This window comes from Clytia hemisphaerica, unplaced genomic scaffold (genome assembly GCF_902728285.1).
Source record: "Clytia hemisphaerica strain Z4C2 unplaced genomic scaffold, Clytia hemisphaerica genome assembly, whole genome shotgun sequence".
Classification (NCBI taxonomy): Eukaryota; Metazoa; Cnidaria; class Hydrozoa; order Leptothecata; family Clytiidae; genus Clytia; species Clytia hemisphaerica.
The window spans coordinates 86,844-114,490 of NW_027103582.1; the positions used below are offsets into that span (position 1 = coordinate 86,844).

Here is a 27,647-nt window from a genome sequence, read left to right on the forward strand (position 1 = left end):
TAAGCTTTCCGCTTTTCTACCCACCCGGTGGTACTTTGTCTGCTTGTTCCGAAACATGAAAATGTAAACATTAGAAAACGAAAGTAACACATGGATTTACTTTTACGACAAAATGGCCGCCAGTGACTGGGAAGAAATTAAAAGATTGGCTGCTGATTTCCAAAGGGCACAGTTGAGCTCAACTGCCCATAAGCTGTCAGAGAGGAACTGCATTGAGATAGTCAATAAACTTATCAGTCTTGGACTTTTGGATATCCTATATACAACGGATGGCAAAGAATACTTGACTCCTCAAGAACTCGAAAAAGAGATTCGCGATGAAGTAATTGTTCATGGAGGTATTATTTTAATTTCCTTTTCTAGAATATTTACAAAATATTTACAAAAAAGGACAAACTTTTTACCAATAAGGTAGTAAGGATTTTATAAGGTATTTTAGGATCACAATGTGAACTCTTTTTATTAGGAGGGTTGGTTTAAAAATGGGTTGGAAAGGTGTGTAATTGTTGCCTAGCAGTCTAAATTTAAACTCCTATAGCAGGATTAGAAACTAGGCTAGTCTTACCTCTTTTATCTTTTCCTTTACAACAATACAATGCTGACAAGTTGACACAACACATGTATACATGTACATTGACAAGTAATCCTTGAGAGAAGTTTTTAGCTATAGAAATCTGCAACAAAAGACGAAAGTGGTCTCTTCTGCTGATTGCTTCCCAGCGCTCCTTTGCAGCTGTTTATCACATTTCCACCAATGAGGTTGCCGTATTTCAAGTGGCCCTTCTTTTTGGCGCCCGTGGCCTTTCAGTGCCTAATACGACGGGCGGCTGTAAAATCCCACCCTCCATAAATTTGTTTCAATCCGTGATATCCATGACTTAGGTTTTTTCTCATCTTCAATTTACTGAAGAAAGCGGGAATTTGACGCAAGAGTTAGATTGTCAACAAAGTGCCGTAAAAAATCATTAAATAAAAGAAGAACTTAAAATGTTAAATATTTTCATTTTAAAGAATAGGTGCAAAATAGTTAAACATAGAAAAGTTTCATTTTTCATTGCATTAATCGAAATGGGGGATTTGGAAAATTTTCTATTTTAGTTTTTTGCACAAACCCCTGTAACTATGGGTGGAGAGTTCATACAGTTGCGTCTAGTCGCAGGTTTTCAAAGCATGTCATGGTTGCCCCATGGAAAATTTCCAACATCAAAACTCTGCCCCTGAGATCTGTTTCCCACCACAAAATAGCCAGAAAAATTGGTGAAATTAGCCAGTTTTTAATAATTTTGCCCCTGAAATATAGATATTATCAAAATTTTGCTCCTGCTCTTGAAAAGTAAGCAATCTCTGCCCCCGAGATCTCGATGATTTCTGCCATACACTGCAAACTGGTTTAGTTGTAGGCGTAGCATGCTAAGACCTTGTCAAAATATTAGTATAAAGTTCAATCAATTCATGAGTAATTCATGCACAAAAGTTTTCAGAGGCTCCTAAACAATGGAAAATGCCCCTCAACAAATTTTTAATTCTTTTAGGGTAAACAGTCAGGGCTTCCTTGGTCTTTTTTAACATTAGTTCGGATAAAATAAAAACATACCGTCAAGTGCTCTAGCTTAGGACTATCTGACAAAACATGGGACGGCAATTTGGCCACCATTTAACCGAACCTTCAAAGTCATTTGATTTGAACGGCGTATTTTAACATACACAATTTCTCTTTCACGCTGAGTAGGCTTTTAAATCGAAATATGAAAAAAATCCGTAGTTTAACACACGCGAATGGCTGGTACGAAGAAGACCAAATTAGGTGACAAAACAATGGATCGTTTGACGTCACTCACACGGCAAGTTACACACTTGTTATTTTGGCAATCCCATCGGGCGATAGGCGGTTAGGCGGCAGGAGTTCTCTAATTCTCCAATTGTCGTCCAGTCATTTTAAATGAAAACAAAAAAGTTAAAAAGGGCGCACTATCAGTTATCGTGACATGTTATGACAGAAAGTATGATATGATAGTATAAACTTGGTGGAACAAATTTCTTGTCAAAGAGATTTGACAGTAAGTGAAAATACAGGCCAGATACCGATACCCCCCCTCCCAAGTTAGAGCAGTTGACGGTACCCGATCAACACAACCAAACTTTCTGTCTTGCGTTTACTCTTTCCTTCCCAACATCTTTCGCTTTTGCTTATGTAGGTTTTAAAATCCACAAGTAATGAACCTCTTTTAGCTTTATCTGAATAAATCTTGTTGAAAACCTTCAGTCAGGTTTCATTCTGTATGCTTTTTATCCACATGGTGAACCGGTTTCCCCAATTTCCTGATAATTAAAAATTGGAACTTTCCTGTGGGTGCGAAACAGAATATTAAAAAAAACAAATATTAAATTTGACTCTCTTTTGCCTGTATTTCAAAATTTCATGATAAAAAGAATTATTAACAAAATATTTAGATTTTATCCAGCCCTGTTGCTATGTACGTGCATCCTGTTGCTAAGACCTTCGCTTGAAATCGAAAGTGAAAACAAAATAATTCAGTGCACACTACTGGAACAAACTACTCTCTGCTTTTTACTCACCTACCCGTTAATTGAAATATTTCTATCCCAAGTATCTTAAACTTCAGTAGAATTATTTTCAAAAAAGGACCTGTACCATTAAATAGAAGCAATTCTAGATTAGAAAGGCTTCTAAATTAACAACTTTTCTTCCCTGAGAAAATATCACGCTCTTAGCATAATAAGACATCAATTTCTTAGCATACTACATCCTACAACCTCTTTTTATACTACAGCCTAATACGAGTCAAATATCTTAATATATTAAGAGGTTGCTATAGTTAAACCCAACTGCATAGGAGAAGTCATATGCATACAATCATGCGCTTTGAAACTTTTGTGGGGAAAGAAAAATTATTCTGAATGTGGTATGTTCCCATGGGAAGGGGGTACTTGGGCAAGTGAAGGGTACTGGTATGTGCCGCCCTTAATAAGGGTGGCTTTTTTGGGACCTTAAAGTCCCTGTAAGGGTCAGGAAAATAGGAAAATCTCTTTGACAAGATAGACCAACCATGGTGCATCCTCCTGCTTTCATGAACCAAACAATGATCCCAATAGTGCTCAAAAGGAGCCATCATGTATTTTTTTGCAGTACTCAAAAATTAATGTCTTTATGACAATCAACTGCAAATTAGACAATTCTAACAAAAGGCATAAAACATTAACACCCCTGAAATGCATATCTTAGTGCTTAGAATTAGATCAGTGTTGCCATGCATAATGGGTTTCTGGAACTCTGACCTAATTTACAACATACATAATTGATCAGGGGGGTCAAGCAGTTAATCCAGAACATCATCCGTAGTAACTGATTTTAGATGATTTTTAGGACCACCCACCCATCCTGATTTCAATCACAATCCTTTTATACCACCCCCTAAAACAGTCTACCAGGGAATTTTGGCATGCATTAAGTTATTTTAATTGATCTTGGTCGACTTTCTAAGTAATTTGCATTGCATTTTTTTAAATAATCAAGAAAATAATATTTCTATATCAGTATGAATAGCTATGAAAATATAAAATCTTGAGAAAATAACTAAATCTAGTATGAACAGGTAAGAATATAAATAGGCTGCAGTAAGTAACAAAATATAACAAACGTTATTGTATGTTGCCTCAAAAAAGATTCAAATATCTCTTTTTTAGAATCAAATAGAGGTCTTAGTACTAGCAGGTTATAGATGGGATTCATGCCAGCAGTTGCCAATAACATACAGTTTCAAACTAGTTTTGTACTATCCTGTAGCGCAATTTAGCTCTATAGCTATTCAAAGTCACTTCGATCTCGTGGTTCAAGCCCAGTCCTGCCCAGTCCTTAATTACCCAACAGTTGGGTACCCCATTCAACGGATAATTTTTTCAAATTGACACTTTCAGTTCTCTTGCCATTCCTGAAATCTTAATGATTTTTGGGGAAAAATTGGAAGTTAGTCCATTTTTTTCCCAGGATTTTTTCAGAGACCACCCCTTTGGCAGTTAATCCACTCTTAGATTAACTTTATTTATAGAAATTTGAAAATGAACCACCAGGGTCAAAACAAGCATAGTGTTCTGGATTAACTGCTTGACCCCCCCCTGAATTGATCCATAAGTCTAAACTAACACCTCATAACACCCGCTCCCCTGCTAGTTTGGGGGTGGGGTTACACCCTCCAAAAAGCCCAAAAGGTGGGGGCTAAAGATGTTTTAAATATTTGGCGGGGATCTAATCTACTTGGGGAGAGCTTAAATCCCATCATTTAACGTGGGGACTGAATACTTCAATTAATCAAATTAAAGCTTGTGAAGCTGAAAGATTTTCCACTGCGATGCAATATTTTTATATAACATGAGCAAAATACTTTATCTTAACCTTCAAATTGCAACACAATTTACATTGAATAACCCTTTTTTATGGAAAAAACTTATAAAAGTGTCAAAGGTCGAAATCCCTAGGGGCTACCAAAAATCATATGAATCTTTGGGGGGACTTAAAGCTCAAGGGAGACCTAGTTTTTTCATGGGGCCTAAACTCAGGCAGACGCTATGTAACCTGTACTAATGCATTATTTTGTAAGTTTGTACTTCTTATAATTTCTTTTTTAGGACGAATCAATTTGGTTGATTTGCAGCAGGTAACCACACTTTCTTAATTTTTGATTTTGAAAGTGAGATCTCTCTTATAATTATTTCTTAATCAAAGTTAAGAGTACAAATTTTTTTTCAAATCTACCCCTTGGTCATTAAGTTGTTTTTTAACTAGATAAAGCAAGTTCTGGTTGCCTTTTAGTTGGTAGATGTGAAATAAGTGACAAATAATTTTGACAATCTGGGATAAAAAGACAAACAAAGGATAAGAAGCATTTTCCGGCAAATATTTCAAATTGCTCAATTTTCGAAACTAATTCTCATTTACAAAGGTTTCTTTTCTAAAAATAGAGTCAAAAAAACAAATGCAAATCACTTGAATTTTCTCTTTCATGTTAGATTCTGAATGTTGATTTGTCTCATATCGAAAGTAAAGTCAATGAATTCGTGCGAAGTGATCGCAGCTTCTCGTTGGTGCAAGGAGAGCTTATTGACAGGTAATACAAACAGTTTGCGAACCCTCTGACATTTTAAAGGAAGAATAACTTAACTGATGTGCCGTTAGCGTTCGTCCTTAACATATCTGCATATGTCTGCAGTCTGTTTAAAATTCAAAAATAATTTTTGTCTTCTTCGGTTTGCCCTTAATACTTTTTTAAAAAAGCTTTCAAAATAGACGAAAATACTGCAAACAGATTCTTTGAAAGAGCCACTATCAGATAAGTAATCAAGAGGGAAATTCCTGTTTTAAAAATACGAAAATCATCAAGGAATTCCGTCAAAATGACACAAAGATGTAGATGAGCTGGAGTTTTTATAAGATACTTTGATAATTGGTCATTTGAAGTAATAAAAATGATGCGTTCTTTAGAAAAAGTAACAAAATTGTTTTATTACTGGTTAAAGACCAACCAAATCAAATAAGAGCTTGTAAAAACTCCATCTCGTCCCCACTGATGACGCGATAAAACTTGCAACGCGTGAAATTATTCCGTAAACTCACGGAATTTAGAGAGAATATATTTCGAATGGACCATGTGTTTTAGTAAGTCTGGTTTGTCTTAATCTTGTTTTTCTTCTTCAGGGATTACTTGGATCGAACAGCTGAGGAGATCAATGAATCACTTCAAGAGAATGGCCAAACTGTTATTGCTGATGTGGCAAAGACATTCAACCTACCTTCAGAATTCATCCTTTCAGTAAGATATACCCTAAACTCCATATTTAAAGAAAATAAATCCACTAAAAAGAGCGATGGCCGAGTGGTCAAGGCCTCAAAGAAGGGGCTTAGGTAGCCGTGCCGGCTGGCCTTCGACCCCATAAAACAATCTAAAGACTGTCTACAAGTCCTAGATTACTGGGTCATCCATCCACTTGAGATATCAACTCTGTCTATCTTTTATAGAGAATCGCAATTTCTAAACATCTCCGTTAGTTGACGGAGTTAATTCAGTTTGAATCAGTTCATTACATTATACGCCATTTCTATTTCTGATTTCGTTTCGGAATCACCTCAATTTTTCCAAATGGCAAATAAGGTCGAGTATGGGTTCTTTGAACATATCATTTTACAACTCTCATTCTCCAGGTTGTCAGCATTTTAAATTAGCCCTTCAAGTAAGTATGGAAAAATTTTTGAAAAAGGAAGAAATTTTATTGAATCATTCATTATGGCTTGTTTATTGTCTCGAATATTTTGCGTCCTACCTTATACTGTACGGAGAAAGATCCGACTTTTCTTCAGGAAGGTGAGATCGTCAAAAAGACTCAGACCTTTCCTGTGAGAATTTTGAAGAAAAAAATTAGTGCGAAATATGAGCGCATTTAAATATCTTTCCAACGATATCAAATTTTTTATTATACGACAGCTGGTTGGAAAGTTATGGTCAAAAATAAATTACTGCACACCTATTTGACATATACTTTTAATTTTTTAGGGGGAAATTTAAGTTATTTCTGACTTGATACCCTATTTTACCGTGTTGACTATAATTTATGCAAAATCCAGTCATTCAAGTCTGAGGATTGTTCTTAAGGGCACTTTAAGGCAAATTAGGGGGGTCAAAATCAAATTTTCTTCCGTCGCCCCAAACCATGATCGCACCTCTTTGTCACTGTATTTTTGGCCTTTCCACTCTCTGCTCTACGAATGTTCATAACTAAATTATGATCAGTTGTTTTTACTTTGAAATTTTTAAGCGCCTGGATAATCCCTCGAATGAAACGAATTTTCGTTGGGCAACTCCATAGACGCCAGACTCTATGGAAAAATTCACCTTGAATTATATAAATAACTATGCTATACATTTTAAAGTGAAAAAGTAAAAAATCACAGCGAAAAGCTAAGATCTTCTTCATATTTTGTGATTTTTTTTAGATTAATTGAATAGTTAAATTATAAATTGAAGAATGGATTCTGCTTATTCCGACGAAAGGAATATGGCTCACAGTGCTAGTGGGAGGAACGTTGCTGATGATCAGCAAATTACAAAGCTCAAAAATGAACATCAAAAAGAAATCGAGAAACTCAAAATGAAATTTAAGATTCAACAACTGGAATCTGAGAACGAGAAAACGTTGAAAATCACGCAGCTAGAAAAAGACAATCAAACTTTATCTTATCAATTTGAGATTTTCAAGTTAAAGAATTCTCGTGAATCTCAATCAAGTCAAGTTCAAACTGATCAACAACTCCAAAAACAGAACGTCGAGCTGCAAAATAAGTTAGTTGAAAAGGAGAAACAATTAGTAGCCAAAGAGCACGAAATGGTTCTGTACAAGAAAGAACAAGAAAAGGAAACTGATGCAAAAGAAAATGAATGGAAAATGAAAATGAAAGAACAAGAAAATGAATGGAAAATGAAAATGAAAGATTTGGAAAATGAACACAAAATTAAAATCTTACAAATGGAGACAAAATTGAACGAGATGAAGAAAGAAATGACAGAGAAAGAAGCAACTGTCCAACATTTAAAGCGAGAAATTGAAAATTTGAAAAGGTTTATTCCAAACCAAAACGAAGCTGCGGAAAAAGTTGAGGAAAATATGACGACGATCGATCGTTTGGTTTGGGGAGCAGAATATTTTCACGGAGGAAATAAACTTTTGTACCCTTCTTATGGTGACTGGTACAAAGCGATTTCCGCGATGATGGGAAATAAAAAAGTGTTCAAGAAGGATAAATATTTGTTCATGAGAAAGGAATTCAATGAGGCCTATGACTATCTGGATTTCGTGAACAGAAAAGACAACAGTTACCAAGAACAATGTATGAGGGATTTTTTGGTTGAAAATTGTAAAATTGCATGGGAAATTGCAACTTTCTTTCTTCTCCATACAAAGGATTTTGGGAAACATTTAAAGTTTGAACAACGAATGAGTCAGAACGCTTCTTATGATTATTGGTGTGTTCGTAAAGTTTCAAAAGAGTTTTATTTCGGTGCTAAACGATCTGCAATTGTTTTTGGAATTTTGAAGTGAATCAAATATACCAAAGATTGTAACGAAGAAAACTCGGCGACACAAAACATTTTAATCAGAAAGATTAGGCTTTGATTGCCTTATCATTTGTAAGTTCATTTTTGCGAACAAGTTTTAATCGGATAGGGTCAGTACCCAGCTGGCACACAACGTTGATTTAACGTACATTTAACGTTATATGGACGTTAGGGATGTCAGATGGACGTTATCATGAGGTTCTGTGTCATCCGAATTGTGACGCTTTCTAATGATGTACACAAGATAAAAACAAAAATCCTTCTGAACACCCTTACTGTCGCAGACCTACTGGAACCCCAGCACCACTCGAAAATTGACTTTCATTTTATCCCCATTTAAAATTCAAAAGAGAAAAATATTGCACTCCAACACAATTCCCACTAGATTTGAGAACCTGAGGATAAAAAAACTTCTATCCCCATTGGCATTTCAATAGAAATCTTCATTCCCACTCTGGAAAGAGGCTCCCTCGGGGCTGTGAGACGGGGGTGTTTTTGGTGTCATTTGGTACTAAAATACCAAAATGGTTGTATAAAAAGGAAGACCTGAGAGTTCTTACTACATTTTATTACTAAACTAGCATTTTCATTTTTCTTAGATTTTTTTTAAATTGCACTTCTTTAATAGTGGATTGACGTTATCGTGACGTTCTGTGCCGGGCTTTTTAGTGATGTGTTTGTTCACAAGAAAAACTCAAAAATCCTTTTGGACACCCCTTTGTCAAAGACCTACTGGAACCCCAGCTTCACTCGAAAATTGACTTTTTTTCATCCCCATTTAAAATTTTAAAAAGAAAAGAATTGCACTCCAAAACCATTCCCAGTGGATTTGAGAACCTAAGAACAAAAGAACTTCTATCCCCATTGGTATTTCGATAAAAATCTTCATTCACACTCTGGAAAGAGGCTCCCTCGGGGCTGTGGGACAGGGGTGTTTTGGTGTCATTTGGTACTAAAATACCAAAATGGTTGTATAAAAAGGAAGACCTGAGAGTTCTTACTACATTTTATTACTAAAACTAGCAATTTTATTTTTCTATAATTTTTTTTAAAATACCACTTCTTAATAGTGGGTGCACTTTATACGAAAATTTTAGTATCTTCAGATTTAAGTACAGTATTGAAAAATTTTTCCAAAAGAAAGAAATTTTATTGAATCATTCATTATGGCTTGTTTTTTGTCTCGAACATTTCGTGTCCTACCTTATACTGTATTGAGAAAGATCCGGCTTTGCTTTGCCTTTTTTAGGAGCACACAAAGTTTTAGTATGTTTAAATGCATGTTTCTTGAGTTATGACTAAAAGAATTGCCTTACTCTATGATAACCCGCCTACAACTGCAGCCAAACCTGAGAAAACGAATGTGATTTATATCTCGAGATAGAAAAGTTTTCAGACCCAACTTTGTATCTCAAAATTAATCAGTATCAAATTTCTGATCGAACGATATATGATAAGCCTATATTTGGGTTGAAAGAACTTTCAGTTTTGCCTACGGGGGTCCAATGACCAAAAATGCGCCATTATGAATACCCAGGTGAGAAATCCAGGTGGCCCAGAAGCTTAAAATATTCTTATTACCATAAGGAACAAGAAAAACCCCAAGAAAGTTAGTCCACCAAATGGATAAGATATTTCCCGGCTTGTACCTGTCTATTATATCAAAAATCTTTCAAACTTCAGGTGATCGAAGCAAGATTGGGGACCATTATTCATGGCTCGTTGGATCCGATGAACAAAGATGTCTTGTTTACAGAGGCTTTCATTGCAAGAAATATTGCGCGAATTCGTGGTATCTTCAGTGCTATCACCAGGTATTTTTTCATCCTATTCATCTTCAAATGGATGCGCAGTAGTGTAGTGGTCATCGTTCTTGACTTCCGTGCTGGAGGTCAGGGTTCGATTCCCACTCGGTGCTGCGATTCACTTGGCAAGTGAATGTATCTTGGCCCGTGTCAATCCATACCATTTGAGGGGTATCACTCTGATATGTGATACAAGAGTATGGGAAGATTTGCTGGACATTGAATGTGGTGTGGTGATGGTACTCGTATGTTCAGTACCTGCGAGAACGCAAGGCTCTCCCGTACTGTGCGAATATTATCATCGATACAGCTCGGCTCTGATGTGTCGTGAGCACAGAGAACAATGTCTGGTAAGCGCTGTGATTTCCCTATCTAGGGGTAGGAAACTATCCCGGGATAAGGCCCGGTCCGATGGTATTGGTGGGTCCGTTCTCTCTCTCTTCTCTCGTCAAGTTTTTTGACATTTTCCTACAAGTTTATCAGTACAAAGAGTATTAAGTTTTTGTTCTGTAAAACCTTTGAATAGCGTTATTTGTACCTAGCATTAAAACTTGGTTTTGATTTCTCCCTTTTCATTCAGACCAACATCTGTGATGCAGTTATTGGTACAGTATAACCTCCCCGACAAACTTTTCTTCAGTAAGTACATTGTTTAATAATTCCCGAAATGCATCTTTGATCTGGCCACACTCACTTTAAATATTAACCAATTGAAAAGAACCCCAGCAAACATTCGGATGTTGGTTTTTGAATCTTGATTACTCCAAGAACACTGGGCTGGTTTTGGCCAAAACCTTAAGGGCGAATTAAGAACAATATCATGATTTTAAGCTCCTTTTTTAAGGTCAATAAGTTAACAAATTAAGCATACAACGAACATTAAGCCAGGAAGTCAAAATTGTATCAGTCGAGCCTCGGTCAGAGTTTACCGGTTCTTTTGATCTTATGGTTCGTATTAAATTAAAACCTGTAGCAAATTCAAAATTTTCATACTCCCACTGAGTCAATTTTTGAATTTTTAACCCTCGCCCCTCTGCCATTTTTTTCTGCATGCATCAATAAGCTGACCTTTCTCCATTAGAAAAATTGTTACTTTTTAATCACTACAGATGTGTTGGAGACATTGGTAAAAAGCAACAGATTATGCGGTGCATTGCAAGGAAGACAAGAAAAGGCAATTTTCATCCCAGAAATTTATTCGAAAGCACAAACGAGTTATATCGACTCCTTCTTCAAAGAAAACGGCTACATAGGTAAGCCTGATAGTTTTTAACATCTGAAAATTCTTCTTCGCAGAATCTTTACTCATTGATATTCGTTGATACTCTCTTGAGTCTGATGCTTCTGTTTGATTCTGAACCCTTTACTAGCTAATACGCAAGTCTATTTTGTATAAGTTTTAGATTTGCCTAAAATTCAATAGTATCACAATAAAAATCTATTTACAAAGGATTTCCTGGTTATTATTGGATGCTTCGGTGCCTCTTGTTCTAAGGTTTCTATTTTCCTTAGAATATCACACGCTGTCGAAGATCGGTATCGGTGACGGGCAGAAGTATTTGAAAAAACGTTTCTCCAATCGCAAAGAATCGTGCATGTTTTTATCGACGTGTTGTTTAAGTCATCACCTCATCGATCGTGTCGATGCTGAGATCGAAGAAATTCTCAGAAATGAAACCTGGGGAGAATTAAAGGTACAGCTATCGCTCGTTTTCCTTCTTACTGTTTTTTAAGAAAAAAAATATACAAGTTAAGTTAAAGCTTAACAAGTTAAGCTTACACATTTTTGTAGCCGGAAGATTTCTCCTGAGTGCTCTCCCCCAGAGACAACGGACAACAAGTAGTTCACCAAAAAATCTAAATTATAAGTTACCCGAGTAATACATCGCCTACCCTGATAATCTTCGATGTCATCTAACTTGTCATTATCTCTTTTCCCACAGTGGTTGCTACCACCTCCCCTCTCCGACGAAGATATCAATCAAGTGTTGCAGCATTGTTTGAAAGGTCCATCACGTTCCAACGCTCGCATCTTTTGTTTACACACCGTCGTCAGTAACCAGTACCTTACCAAATGCAAAAATCATTTCAACGATCTGATGACTTCTAAAGCTGGAAGGGTACGATTTATTGATCTTGTTTGAAAAATCACAAGGTCGACAATAAAACAGTGGAGTCTCTTTATAACTCGCACCTCTAAAACTCGACTGATCCTTTCAATTAATAATGCCTTATAAACTCAAAATTTCCCTAACTCGAAGTAATTTGTGTTTCCCGTGGGCGCATTCGAGTTATGGAAACTCCACTGTAAGAAATCAAGCAGAGACGCAGGCACTATGTTTTAAAAACCTGCTTAGGGAGTAACTCTTTTCCGTTGTTTTTAAGGGTTAGCTTATTTCCCTTTCATATAAAGAGCTTAAAGGTTTGACCTGCTTTTTGAGTTTCCCACACATATTGCGATTGGAAGTTACAATCTGCTTGCATAAGAATTTCAATCACCATTCATCACTTATTCACTTAATTTACTCTTTTGTTGATTCATTCATTCATTTCACTCATTTATCACCTTATTCATTCATTCACCGAATTCTTTCACCAATCAGGATATTAAGACATCTCCAGCGTTGTTCGCAGACTTGACGAAAAAAGAGAAATCGGAACTCACGGACACTCAAGGTGACGGAAAACAACAAAAGAAAGACGAACGCCACAAGAAGGCTTTGGCGGGCGGTGGTCAAAAGGGTGGAGCTGGGCGTGGTGGGCGTGAATCCAACACGAAGAAAACGAAGAACAAGTACCGCGATCGAGGTGATGCTGATGATGGAGATGAAGCTGCGAATTTCAATACTGGTAAAAAGAAGACGAGTGAAATCCCTTTCCTTACCGTTGATCAGGTATGTCACTTAGCCGACTGTAAATACTTTGTAGATAATGAGATTTTTTTCCTGTCATTTTCACTCTGTCAATTTAATTCTTCGAGATATGCATTAGTTTACTCTACAGTAGACTCTCGGTTATTCGAACCTGCACTTATTCGAACTTTCAGTTATTCGAAGCGATTTCTATTCCCTTTGGGGCCAATTATAGGCTAAATCTCCTTCAGTTATTCGAATTTCTCTTATCGAGTGATCGTCGAGTGAGAACATTGATTTTCTACAATCAAAATTCATTTTTTATACAAAAAATCAGGTTTCAATATTCTGTCTATTTACACTAGCAATTTCTCAAAAGTTCAATATTTTCCTTCGGTCCAGACTGAACCAGAATGGCTCAATTACCTTAAAAGGTCCATCCCATTAAGTTTCACTTAAAAATCTGGCAGGAAAATGAATTTATCAGTTATTCGAGCTCCCGGTTATTCGAAGTAAATTCTTATCCCCCTTGGAGCTTTACCGGGAGTCTTACAGATGATTTGCGCTAATTCGAACTCGAATGGGAAATTTAATTGATTAGAATTATGGAGAAGATTTTTAAAATAATTTGATTGGTTCAGAGAATTAGTTCGAATGATTAAAGTTCTATGTTTAAAGTTCTATGTTGTGAGTGTCGCCTCCTATTAATGAAGTGACCTAGCAGGGGGGGGGGTCATGCAGTTATTATATAAACACTATGACAATTACTACCGTGGTGGTATATAAACCAAAATTTGGGAAAACAGTTACTCCACCAGTGGACTAACTGCAACATGGGTGGTGCCTAAGCCCAAAATTGTCGATTTTGGTAGGATACGGTGTACTAATTGAGCACATTTTTCAATTTTTCACTTAAAATTTTATGTTTTTAAAAATTCCGGAAGCAAAAAAATTCAAAACATTTTTTTCAATTAGCAAAAAAATTCAAAACAGTCAAAAAAAAATCACAAAATTTTTTCTTCAATCTAGGCATGAAAGATATTTTAACAAACTTGGAAAATGATTGAGATATTTAACTCTTGAACGGTCGTTAATAAGACGTACCCAGTAAAATTGTATCAAAAATGAGGAATTCAGTGAAAAAATTGCCAAATTTGGCATTTTTGGGGGTGGTATACACCAATTTTGAGGGTAAAATCAGTTAGTACACTATGGAATAACTGCAAGGGTGGTGGTGTCTGTAGAAAATGTCCAAAATTGCAGTTACTCCACATAGTGTCAAGGAGTAACTGTAAGACCCCCTCCTGGACCTAGCAGTATTACGAAAGCGTAGAGCGTCTCTAACGGTTCTCGAAATATGTTTTGGACGTTTAATACTTTTGACACTTATCCTAGTTTAGTCATGTGTTATGTTATTATGACGTCATCATTTACTTTCTTAATTTCTTGATGTCTATTAGTTTTGTCCATTTTTGTGAGTCTCTAATGATGACGATGATTGAGCCCTCGTTAAGTGCTTACTACTTGGTCTTATATCACTTTGAGCTTTTTTGTTCGATTTAGATATCGATTTAGATATCCAACATTCTGTATCAAAAAACCCTGGACTGGATGCCTTGAGACATTTGCTTGCTTTACTCACTTTTTTGAGCAAATCGATTTTAGTTTTTTGTCATTAACAAGGGAAAAAGCTATCAAGAATTTAAAACAATGGACCAGGGTTTTTTTGAATATCTACGGCTCACATTTTTTATTTCATCCAACACCCAACAATTTTGATAGGAAACCCCAAGGAAGTTACACTCTTTTTATCTTATAAGAACAATTTAAGAACAATGTTAAGCTTTTGAACTACTCAATGTCAAGGAATTTAGGGATCAAAGTAGTAAAAACAGGGTATAAATATACCTCAATTTCATCCTATACATAAGAACAGTACAAGAACAATTCGAGGCTCAAAGTGCCAACAAAATGAGAACAGTCGAGCCTCTCATCCAATACCCACTCCAAGAAGGATATTCAATCATGCCATTTAACCTTTTTTTTTGCAGATTTCCAACGAATTAGCAAAACGGGAAGGTTCGCACAACAATTCCGATAATGAAGAGTTTCATATGGAGATCGCTAACTACTTACACAGGTATTTCATATTTTACCAATTCTTTGAGACTTCCAGTTTTCTGACGTATCACGATCCCTGGTCAACTGGATCCCAGGTCTTCTAAATTAAGAGAAAAAGCTTAAGTGTGAATGAATTCGTCTCTCCCTTACACAAAAATGAAAACGTTGGAGAGGTTGAGATTCGCTAGTGCTGTTAAGCTATGAGACAAATGTTTGTTGGAACTAACTCTATGATTCTATGAATGTTAAAGTCAGTTGCTTCGGGTCGTAAAATACTCGAGATATAGTATTAATAGTTAACTCTATAACTTCATCGTAACAACCGTGTCAGAACCAATTTTGAAACTGTCGTACCCTGACATTGAAAAGTCAGGCTGAGAAATCAGATGGTTTGGCTCATTTTGAGTTAGGGAGGTCAAGGAGGTTTGTGTTATTGTAAGAAGCACCACATTTTGTAATGAAGAAATTGAAGGTCTTGACTGTTTTTTAATTGCTTGAATCTCGATGATTGGATACACGGCTCATAATTTTAGTTAGATTTATCAATTTATTAACATAAGTGAAAAATGTACTTTTAGTTTATCTCATGATTGATTTTTTTCAATTACTAAGAGATTTAGGTTGTCAAAATGCAGTTTTACTAAGAGTTGAAACGATTGCAATCCGTCAGAATAACATCAAGTAGATTTAATGCTCAATAATTGAATTACTCCGGATATAGACAACAATTTCGCTAATTCTGTTTCGTTTCAAAATCTCTTTACTTTTGTTTCGCTAAGAATATCAACAAAAGCGATTATGAGATGATTTTCAGTAGAGTGATTTCCTTCCTTGTTTACACTCTTTCCAACAAAAGCACATATCATTCGAACCACCCCTCCCTCCTTGATAGTATGTTTTATTAGACCCAACATCTACATAAGGGTCTTTTGGGATTTAGTCCTACGTCATCATCAACATTAGAGAGTTTCCGAAATCAGGGCGAGAACGGCGACGGCAACTTGAATCTTCGATTCGATGTGATTACTTCGAAAATTCTCTATTATTATCATGTAGAGACAAAGTGATCTGAGGGATAAACCCTGGTGCGGTTTCGTTGTGAATTCATACTTGTCGTTTGCTGTATACGGTATTCCGTTCGCAACTCTTTAAATCTCTCTTAAATCTATCTCTCCTTAAACATCTAGATAAGGGTTTTGAAAACTGAGCCATTTCATTTTATATCCATACAGAGGGGTAGACGGATATTTCTAGGAGAAATTTCCGGGGGATCTATCTAAGATAAATCTTTTGCATTTTTGGTTTGAGTCGAGTTTTTTCAGGGGGTTGGCCTCAAGCATTCATTATCTATATTTTTGAGAGGAATGAATAATAATCTGATAATTTTTCAAGGGGTAGAAGAAAACATTAGAACTTCCAGGGACCGAATATAATTATCAAAGCAGTTAAGAGATATTCTGAGATTTGCAGGAGGTAGAAGATTAGACTTTGGTTCGTCCAGCCTCACGTTAAGGTATGAAATATAAACCGTTATGTCACAACCGGGTTTTCGAGAATTTTGCCATTTTTCCAGGACCACCTACACATTCAACAATCAGCAAAGATGTACATTGATGAAGCTAGGGGTCTTTTGGGTGTTTAGAGGGTGAAGCTCCCGAAAAATCTCGAATATGTAGATATCAGTTATTTCTGCTTGTAAGCAACAAACGTTTAATTTTGCTATAGGGGACGTCTGCTTTGGTAGATCATTTCAGTCATAATTCTATGCCAGATAGCTAAATTAGTAAAAAAAAGTTTGCAGAAAAAACGAACTCAAAATCTTTAGTTTTGACTGACATATTCAGATTTTAGTGTTTTTACAATTTCCTCTCTTTTACCTGATTTTTGACGTAACCTTTGTTCGTAATTTATAAGAACAGAAATCTTGTCTGTAGTCTAAAGTACTGTATTTAAACAACTTTTGATAAGAACATTTTAATTCAAACTTCTAATTTCGATGATTTTTCCAGTCGACAACTATATAAATATTTCAGTTTTCTATGAAGATGTTGGAGTAAGCTTTCATTGACAAAATGTTGGGAAAAAGATGTTTTAACGACTTTAAATGCTCTTGCACATCTCTGACTTACTTAAAAAATTTTCTTATAAAAATGCCAGCTGCACAGAAAGAGGAGTTAATCTTGTTCACTTGAAAGAACATAGAAAACATATAACATAAGCTACGTCATAAATTTTGAAAAAGAGGGATTTTTTAAATGGCCATAGAAAGTGATTGAAAAAAAATCTCTTGAAGTGAGATAGCTCATTTTAATCTCCTTGGAATAATTTTTCCAAAAATTCTAAAAAAACAATACCTAAAATCAGACCAGACGTCCCCTTTAAGTTCTAAAAACTCAATCTTAGATTGAGTATTTTGGTCGGTATACTGACATAAAAAAGTCCCTGTAATATTCCTTTTTCATTACAGACCGTTGACCAAAGAATACCAAGAAGTTGCTAAATCTATCTTCCTGACCTCCTCGGGAACATCGTCAGTTCTGAAGAACAAATCTCACAAAGACTACCAAGAGAAAGTGAATGGTTTATGGTCAAATCTCAAATTGTTCGAAAAAGGATTGAAACAATTCGAAGGTGAGCACCATATCTCATTTTTTGAATCTACAGTCGTTCAGAATCAAATATTAAAATTGCTCATTCTGTCATTATTCTTTGTCGAAGCAAAAGTACAAAAAAATCTCAATCTTTACAAAGCTATTTATTTACTGATGAATTTGTCACGTTTTTTGTAACCAAATAGTTCCACAGATTCTCTCCTGTTTCCATTTTTCCATTTTGTGTCCCAGACAATGTTTTGCAGCTTCCGGGCGAGTAGAGTTGAATATACAACATGATAATAGAAGCAATGTTTGGCTGGACAGAGTTTTTGGTGTCCCTTAAATTTCTAGGTTATCAGAACTTTTAGCATGGGCCCCGGCGAGCCATTTTGAGTGAGGGGGCCAACATTTTGGAAAAAGATGTCGCCCACCATAGTTGGGCGACGAAGAAAATTTGTCACTTTTTACACCCTCAAAACACCTTAAAACGATATCTACTTGGGGAGAATAATAGTTTTGGTGGTTTGATTTAGTCTCAAACCAGCTTTAAATAGTAACTCTTAAAAACGTATGGCATGGTCTACCAAAAAGTGGGGGGGGCATGGACCCCTAGTCTGAATCGCAGACCTCTACAAAACCACAGGTAGTATAAGGAGCACGAATCCGTTAGTGGATGCCAGCAGCCTAATGGACCCCCCGTTGACGGGGCCCATATTTAGTAAAGAACTTATTTGAATTCATGGATTCTTTCAACCTTTTTTTTACAGATGAGAATCAAGTGGCGCTGTCGAAACACCTTTTGAAAACGATTGCTACCGATTTAACGAATACTATCTTCGAGCTTGTGGCCAATCAGAATTTGATGTCGCTCGCAGAAAACGAAACCTTCACTACAGATGTAAGTTTTTCTCATTTTTCTTTGTATTAAAGCACTCAAAGTTTGTACTCGCATGTTATATATTGCTCTCCATCAAGATCCAAGATCGGGTAATCCTCACACAAGTGGCCATAAAGTTAAAATTTCGACGTAGCTTTTTTTGCGTTGCAAATATTTTCGAAGCAAGATTTCGCTATATTTAGCTATTCTCCTGGTCCCTGGGTGTTCTGTTACAGCTTTGTTTTTCTGTTAAAAATTTGGAGTTTAGCGAATTTCATTGGTTCAAGCTCACTTAGATATCAGTGACTCCCTAATGAAGTCTCGACCATGTTTCAATTCGCGTGACCAGAGATAATATGAAATGATAACAGATAAGTTTAATAGTGAAGAAATTTTTATCTTTTCAAGAAAATTAGCTTTAATAGCACCACTTTCTACTTCTTTTAATAACCACAGGATAATTCATCAGAAAATCCGATTATATTTGAGGCATGTCACTGCCTAATGATTTGAATACAATTTGAAATTCTGTCACTATTTTTGTTCACTGTCAAAAAGTGAAATGAGAGCATTAAGAATCTACACAAAAACTAATGATGATTGACAGCTTTTGTTTTCGAATGCCGTTCTTTTTATGATATTCTGTCGTGTTGAAAAGTTTTCAACCTCGATCCCATCCTTCAACATTCATTTCATACGTCTTAGACAAAATATTATTAAAAATTGCATTGATTCGGTCACATGGTAACAACGCTCTACCATCTTTCATATTCCTTGCAATGATGGTGATCAGGAAAGTACACAGGTGATTGATTGACAGTTTTCATGTTCATCTTTTCTCTAGTTATGTCACTAATGTTCCTAAAAACAACCATAAACAATGAAGAACATATCTTTTGACCGATAACATCTCACTGTGAAATGAGTCAAGTTTCCATGTTGGTCCACCTTGTGGCTGCATGCGTCATTTAATCCCTCTCCATCCTGCCTTTTCTTCTTCATTCGTCCATTTGTACTTATTTTTCATTGCCTTTTTGTAACGCATACTAATCCCTTGTTTCCCTTCGACCATAAGTATTTTGTGTTTTCGTACATGATAATAGTGATAATGTACCTTTTCATATATTAGCTCTGTGAGATGTTACTTCTGTCATCTTCTCTCGAGGGTAGTATTACCTTAGAGTTGGCTCAAGCATGGGAAGTCCCAAGGGTAGTCTTTTTTTTCTCGTGTTTCTTATTAACAATACCTTCTACGTGCATGCCACCCATGCATGAATCTGATGTTTATGTATTCAGTTTTGTTCGTTGTCCAACCTTCAAGCACATGCTAATCCCTTCGTCACAAAGACAATACGTATTTTCACATCCGTCATTCGTGCACTATGTCAGTGTGTTACATTATGAAATGTTTTGGAGAGCATACTCCCATGTATCAAATATAAACATTTTGTTGTTGTATGAGTCAGATTTTTCTGTTGTTATTGTGGTACTAGGAAAGGGGCTTAATGTTCGAGAAGAAAGAACCACCGATCATTTGGATATCACCATATACATTAATATAGCAGTAATCCAAGAACGTAATTAGAATGATCCCTTCTTTGCTTCTGAATGTTCAACTTTTCTCTTCTGCTTTACAGCGGTCGTAACATGAAGTTAGGACATCTGACTGCAGCATACATGGTTGTCGATTCGATCCAGTAGCGTGGTGGCAGGGGGGGGGCAGAGGAGCAGCAGGGCAGTTCTCCCCAGCGGCGTTTTTTTTTTTTTGAAGCGCTGAAAAGGAAGCGGCACAAAACGGCTCTTCAAAAACACTGGTTTCCGCACCCCTTTCCCCTTTTTACCTCACAAATGGTCGTTCTTAGCCCTAAAAAGTGGAGAAATATCGAAATATTTTCTTACCAAACATCTCAAATGGTGCCTTTCGTTGGTGTTCAGCCAACAGGTCGTCCTCAAAGGTGGTTACAAACCTATATGTAGTACGTGACTTATAAGAAACGGTCGGAATTCTAGTTTGCTTTTCATATCGGAAAATAAGGAAACACAGGTTTACACGAATGATGTAGGTCGGAAATAGAAAGCTTAAACCTAAAGAGTCTATTTTATTAGCTCCCTAGGTGTCCTTGAAACTGTCGGTAAAGGAGAATGCCCACGCTTGTAAACATTGTACAAATTTCGTATCTTTGACGACATTTCGATAGACATTTCGAAAACACGCTTTTTACCTATTCTGTTATTGCTCTATTACCACTCATTTAAGAAATCTATTTTAATTTCAATTTCGAAAATCATATTTTATTCTATTGAGCTGATAATGATGTCATCGTTCTAGAAAGAGAAAACTCACTCCCTCCCTGACTGATGTTGTTCTCGTCAACGTCCCACAGTGAGAACCGCTTACGTAGTTCAATCATTCCTAATTAATATTTTAGCTTCCAAATATTGATTAGGTCATGTTGTTTGTGTTAGTAATCGTATGACTTTGAGGGCAATTTGGGAAAAATAGCCCGATGTTCATTTTGACGTTTTTTGAAATTGCTCGAACGAAGTGAGGGCGATTTCAAAAAACGTCAAAATGAAACGAGGGTCTATTTTCCCAAAATTGCCAGAGAAGGTCATACTATTCCGGATTAATCGTACAAAATACTGACATGAAATAAATTTTTGAAAAAAACAAATTAATCGAAAATACTTTTAACAACTCAAAATGTTTTTTTTATTATTGAAATCTTTAAACGAAAAATGTTTCCAGAAAACAGTGAAAAATATAAAAACACGATTATGCCATTTGTAATAATTTTTAAAACAGTGTTATTTTTAACTCAATGAAACATCTCTAAAAAGCAATATATTTATAGACACTGTCTACATTTTGATACAAATAAAATGCGGGCCGATTACAAGACCGGGCAATTAATGATTAATCGGCCCTGCGAGCTCGGGACTTTTGTACCGTGCTGTAATCAGTCATACGATTACTATTGGAAATTTTAAACTACAGTAGTGAATGTAAAAACTACCGGGTGTAACCTGATAACACACCCCTGTCTCACAGCCCTGGTTGTACTATCCCCAAGGGGATAAGAATTCCTATTGAAATCCCTACGTGGATAGCAATTCTATTGTTTCAAGGTTAAAAAATCAAGTGGGTTTTGGAGTGCAATTTTTATTCTGGAATTGAATTTCGAGTAGGGATGAAATCAAAGTCAATTACCCAGTGGGGCGGAAATTCCAGGCTATTTTTCCACCGGGAACGAAATTTTTGCCAAATTTTCCATTGTTGGTTGGTTTTTCACTGGTCGTAACTTTCTTACGCGCATGGTAAACCTCTGAAGGCGCTTGAAAATTAACGATCAAATAATATTGAATTCTATGACAAGAATCTTCTTCGTGCCGTGATGTTAAAGATTTTTTTTCTGACTGAGAGCTCTGTTTCACAAATAACACAATGTTGTCATCCCCAGTCCTCTTACGTAATGTGCGGTCCTGGTGAAATTGAGATAGCTCATTCGTTCGATCGTTTGTTTTCAGACATCTCCTAAGAGCTTAAGCTTGGCGTGTAGAAAATAATGACAATCTGATTTCAGATCAAAGGTTAGCTATACTGTTTAAGTAAGTGGGAACTGTGTCATCAAATGTCATAGTTTTGGTTATTACCGCTTATTTCCTTTATGATTTTGAAAGCAGAGCCCAATTTGCATCTCGAAAAACCTCGTCTAAAATACAAACTGAGAAAGTGTCAGACCGTTAGATTTCAACGAGACACGAAAGAGAACATTAGCTTATATAACACAGTGTTATTACCTATGTCTTTTTGAACTGAATCTCTAAAGAAATCTTCCAAAGTAGATTTTTCATTTCCTCTTGGTAAGATTGTGTCAAAATTTTCGCTTTCATGTCGACGGTTTAAGGATGGAGTTTATTACACATTCTCTCTCACGCAATCAAGCTCAAAATTAACACTGTTAAAGCCTCGTTGTATCTTGGGCATTCAGTAAAGGTCAACTTCTTTTACTCAGGGACCTACTTTCAAAAGCGGTAAAGGAACGAATTTGAAAGATGTTTAATGTGCTGTGTTAAGTAATGAAATATTGACAAAGAGGTTTTAGTTTCATTTGTTTTCAATCATAGTCTCCTCATGTCACAATTTCGTAACAATCAATATAACCTTTCGTCTCTCATTTATAAGTTATTTATTATATTTATCAGTTCGGCCTGTCCATTTAGGGTCTTTTAAGGGCATGTTTAAACTTACACAGTACCACCATGGAAATGTTCGTCTCGTACATAGATGATGTTAAGTTTTGGGGTCCTTTCCGTATCTTTCCGTATTTCACATCATAGCATCACGCTCTTTTACGCAACGCTAACGACATTAGACACGAGGCAAAGTGTATTGGTATATAACTTAACATAAGATAGTTTCATGCGATAAACCCTGTCAGCTCATACCTTTCTTTATTGCATTAGCTCGATGTAAGAATGTTATAAAACGACTTAACGACTTATTCTCTTTCATCGTTACTTTCTTTATATGGTCATTGTCAGTTTCCATGAAAATTGATCCCAGAAGTCATTTCTGAAGATTGGAAAATGATTTTCTGAAACTTCATCCTTCCTCTTCTAAATGTATTATGTAATGACATCTGCGTGACTCAACTCTTGTTGGAATCAAAATTTGTTTTTCCAAAATAACATTTCAAAATGTCTGATGTAGGTCATATTAAAAGAGTGACTAAAATATAGAGCAGGTTATAGTGTACTGTGTACATAAACGGCAGATCATGTCAGCAGATCGGTTTCGGTTGACAATGAACTATAAGAGACTCCACTCCACCGTAATGGCCGAAAGAGGAAGGATACCAAAATGAGAGATCATTGAGTGAGATAAAGTTAATTAAATGAGGATCGTTTTAAATGGAAATAGAACGGTTTTTAATCTGCAAACAAGTGACCGTTTCATTTTATCAGGAGTTCCATCACTCTAACATTCTCTGCATTCCAACGATTCGTCATTTCTCATCTCAAAAGACAAGTTTTTGACCTCCTCCTCCTCCTCCTCCGTCTTTGTGTTTGTAAAGTGCCTAGTGAGTCCTTACAATCAAAACATCCATATAAGGACAGCAGGATCATTTCGATGTGCTTCTGCTCATCATCTAACGAAAAGAGTTTCTTATAAAGCTTCTTTCTATATAGGAAGTATATCTGTAAATGTCTGCGATTCAGACTAATATAGCGATGAAATTCTAGATTCTGTATTCAGAACTTTCTTCCCTGAAAGTGAGATTCGCCTCGAAAAATTGAGAGCGCTTTCTTATAGGTTCTTTCCTTATGAGGGTTCCTAACCAATCCCCTTTTGTTTGAATATCTCTATATTGTTCCTGTTTTGTGATTTATTGGTTCCTTCGTAAACTTCTTCAGTTTCGTTATGTAAGCACGCTCAAACCTGATCATTTCTTCCGCTGAACTATCTCTACTTCTCATTAGTCTTGATGACCCGTTACCACTAGCAACAACATCTTAACGCTTTGATCAAGCTTCCTCAAATCCATTATTTTAGCGATTTCAGGAATTAATTTTAGTTGCTTTTTTCTTTAAGAACTTTTCTATTTGAATCATTAGAAATATGTAGGTAACACGAATGAAAAAGTTTCTCTTTTTTTTGGAATTTTTAAATAAGATCTGTTTGGAATAGGTTCGCCCTTTTACAGTTGCTCTTTTACGGGGGGGGGGGGGTTTCAGGGGGGTACCCGATTCTGCCATTCCGCCAATTTTTTCTCCAATTTTCGTCAAACCGTCTTAAATTGAACCAAAATTCCGTCACCAAAAATTCCTTTGAAATTCAGTATTTTTGTCGAAAATTCCGCAAATTTTGAATATCTTTTACCAATTCCTAAATTCCGCAAATTTTTTTGCTAAATTCCGTTTTTCCGCACTAAAATTGCCTAATTTTCCGTCTCCGTCAGAGAACCCAATTTCCGTAATTCCGTCTAAATTTTCCCCAAATTCCGCCACTCCGTCCGAAAAAAGGGCCGATTCCGCTCCTCCGCCAACCATAAACCCCCCCCCTTTTACAGTTCGCTTTTTTATAGTTGGACTTCGGAGAATGGAACAATCTTTATAGTGACTCGATTCTTGGTCATGAGTTTTTTTTTTCAACAGCATCTTTTTATTTTGACAGAGTCGTTTGAAGTTACTCACCAAACTACCGGACGAATGGAAATCGCCGCTCACAAAATTGAATACTTCATTGGGAAGCAAGGTAAGGCAGCCTTTTTTACCTAAGCACCCGTTTAACTATCAAATAAGACAAGAGATCATGTTACAGCTACCAGCAATTTGCTTTCGTACCTAAAATAATATGCTAAACGCAGTGCATTTCGGTGGCGCCTATAATCATAGTCCGTATTAGAAATTCTGGTCTTGAAGCCAGTTGGTTTAACTTTTTGTCAGCTTTTTAATTTGTTGTTGATAAAAGATGTAAACCTAAGTATACTCTCAGTTTTTTATCACGTTACCAATTACTCCTCTTGCAATTGAAAAGCTATACCCGTCATAATCTTGAAAATTAACTTTTGAACCTCGATCCATTTATTTTTCGGTTGAATTTGTACATTAAGAAAACCGTGTTAAAATTCCCACTCCTTTTAATTTCCTTTAGTCTTCCGATTTAGTGGGTTTAAATGTTTCCTTTTTCAAACTGCTAAATTAGGATTATTACAGTAAACTAATAAAGTGAAATTTAATTTCTGCATTCTGTGATAGGTTGGTTGACCATATAATTTTCGTTCTTCTAAATAAGCCTTACGACTTTCAATGCCGGACAAAAGGTTGTAGACAAATGAAATTTCAGTGAAAAATGATGAGAAATAGAGCAAAATGACTCTTCTATGTGTCTGAAAGGGGATGGAAGCTAAGAAAAACACTTTTGAAGTCGTTGCATTGCTTTTGAATTGCTTTTGAGGGAACCACAAGCAAAAAATCAGCGTTTTGACACTGGTGTAAGCCAGTTAATCAAGCCCTTGTGGTTTGCCCTTGCGGTTAGACTGCAGTTGAACAGCTTTGAATGGGTTTGGAAAGCACCCAGAGCCTCTTGGGAACTTGTTTTTGATCGATATTGAAGTATTTTGCAAATATTGCAGAAGTCTACCAACCTTTTGTCCAGCATTGTTCATCGCATAGCTGCCGTGTTAACCTCTTTCCTGTCAGGTTAATGATGCCAGGTCAATCTTTTTTAAGACCTTACTGATCTCTTATGTCTCCATTGCTAAAACTACTCGTGAAAGTAATCCAATTTGATTCTTTAGGATGTAAACAAATCATTTTCCTTTTCACTGTAGAGCACAGATGATTTCTTCACTCAAGCGGAATTGATCACTGCACCGGAATATTGTGATATCATGCTCAAAAAGACAGACAAAAAGAAAGAAAGGTACTCAACCTTCTCCTCTGCTGGTTTGAAAAGTCTATCATCCATTGAGCTTCACTTCTGACATAGACAGAAGAAGCTGACCCTTTCTCGATGTATTTCACCATATGCACAAATAGCAAGTTTGCAAACTTTAAACTACTCCTCTAAGCGCTGAAAGTCAGGTTATTAGCTTTTCGGGATGAAAAGCTCATGGAAATTTCATTAGATCGGGGAAAGGCCTGTGACATGACTTGGGAAATCTTTACTGGAAAAATGTGGTTGCCTTTCGAAGTTTGGTCACTTTTCCCCTATATCTTTTCCTTGATAAAGTAATTTATTAGACATCATTAAACTTCTTTCAAACTTCAGGCAAATGTTGTTCAACCACCGAGCGGCGCTCGCGGACCAACTGGAGCGAGAGAGTGAGCCAGCCATGGCGTTACATCTAGCTTCCATCATTCTTTTCCAATATCATACAAACACTTTATTACACGCGCCTGGAAAATTTGTTCCGCAAATTATCATGTTTCTTCAGAACAGCATTTCGGAAGAAGATTTCATTTTACTGACGGAATATCATGCACTCGTCGTTCAACAGTTGAAGCAGAAAGCCTCCAAGGAGAGTAGCAATCCGGAAGGGACGAGTTCCGCTGATATTGACATCCAACTGAACGAGAAACTCTCTGGTATTAAAAAAATCGTCAAACACATGAAAAAGTCTCAAAACTCGAACACCAGTGAAACTTAATTCTGATTTTAATTTTCTTAAATTTTTTGTAATATTTAGAATTTTTGAATAAATAATTTGGATGGAATAGCAATCTTTTCGTTAAAGACAAAGTAAAGATTTACCAGATTTTCATGAATTTACTTATTTCCGTTGGATTCTGTCTTAATGTTCCCTGCTATGTAAAGGAACAATACTGTCTTTAAACATCATCAATTTTCCTTCACGATCAAAACAATATTTCTTTTGAATCCAATAAATCATCCGATGGCCGAAAGACAAATGGCCAAATTTCATTTTTTGATTGACTTGACCCTCTCTGAACACTTTCAATAATGCTTATTGAATGATTCTCTTCTCCCTCAAAGCTGGCAACTTATTGGAATTTTGAACATTGGTAAAAGACCTCGAGATCATTAAATTGTTAAAATTTAAAGGTTTTGTTTTTAAATAGGAGTGATATCGTTTGCTTACTCATCAATTTTAATTTACAAGCTTTTTCACATTGGATTAACACGGATGTGGAGCAAGATTGGTCAGAAAAAGGAAGGGAAAAACATTTTTTGTTTATATCTGCACAATATAACAACAGGTAGACCTGATATGAAATATGTGTCTTATATGAAACGGGACACTTTAGGCTACGTCATATCTTCTTTCGTTTCGAGCTTAGAGCTTTTTCTCTTCGGGTAAGGTAAGGCCTAAAAGCCTGGAGCTGTCTATTGTGTAAACTAGGAACACTTATGTATGTAAAAATAAAACCTTTAATAAAGGTCTTCTAGCGAAATCAACCAAAAATGACAATTTCACCGCCCATACTGTCCATAGGTTTTGCAAGACGACGGATATGTTGGAGCCTAAGTTCGAAAATCGACCCTTGGAGAGATATGTTCATGGGAGAGATTGAAATTTGAAAATTGAATTTTGTCCATTTTTTGACGTTTTTGCCACCGGGAATAGTGCTTATAATAAAGAGCTCTTATAAAAAATAGAAATTGTCGTCGATGACCCTTTGAGGAAGTTGAATTTTGATTTTGGAACCTTGACAAAGACTCAATTGTTTTTAATGGTTTTTGTACCCCTCTGAGGGACTTTCAGAACTGTGGAAAAGGGATCCCAATTTTAAGCTTTGAAACAGTT

The 27,647-nt window shown here is 36.1% G+C and overlaps 2 protein-coding genes across 2 annotated transcripts; both read left to right on the forward strand.

Annotated features, from left to right (window-relative positions):
* The first annotated feature begins 65 nt into the window (after positions 1-65).
* On the forward strand, positions 66-26,625 carry LOC136801278 (E3 UFM1-protein ligase 1 homolog). The gene is made up of 16 exons (XM_067057905.1): positions 66-338; positions 4,645-4,673; positions 5,026-5,123; positions 5,711-5,825; positions 9,807-9,937; positions 10,509-10,567; positions 11,038-11,181; positions 11,441-11,622; positions 11,872-12,048; positions 12,532-12,822; positions 14,832-14,920; positions 17,369-17,532; positions 18,263-18,393; positions 24,551-24,631; positions 25,710-25,801; positions 26,150-26,625. The coding sequence occupies exons 1-16, from the start codon at positions 113-115 to the stop codon at positions 26,526-26,528; spliced, it is 2,388 nt and encodes a 795-aa protein (XP_066914006.1). The 5' UTR covers positions 66-112; the 3' UTR covers positions 26,529-26,625.
* On the forward strand, positions 6,610-8,907 carry LOC136801277 (golgin subfamily A member 6-like protein 22). The gene has a single exon (XM_067057904.1). The coding sequence runs from the start codon at positions 7,036-7,038 to the stop codon at positions 8,104-8,106; it is 1,071 nt and encodes a 356-aa protein (XP_066914005.1). The 5' UTR covers positions 6,610-7,035; the 3' UTR covers positions 8,107-8,907.
* Positions 26,626-27,647: the final 1,022 nt, after the last annotated feature.

What these genes read in the sequence shown, in the direction of transcription:
- LOC136801277 (XM_067057904.1), top strand. Translation starts at nt 7,036, where the DNA reads ATGGATTCTGCTTATTCCGACGAAAGGAATATGGCTCACAGTGCTAGT.
- LOC136801278 (XM_067057905.1), top strand. Translation starts at nt 113, where the DNA reads ATGGCCGCCAGTGACTGGGAAGAAATTAAAAGATTGGCTGCTGATTTC. An exon ending in CCCCGACAAACTTTTCTTCA is followed by an intron (nt 10,568 to 11,037) that starts GTAAGTACATTG and finishes TAATCACTACAG; the next exon opens with ATGTGTTGGAGACATTGGTA. An exon ending in ACAGACAAAAAGAAAGAAAG is followed by an intron (nt 25,802 to 26,149) that starts GTACTCAACCTT and finishes TTCAAACTTCAG; the next exon opens with GCAAATGTTGTTCAACCACC.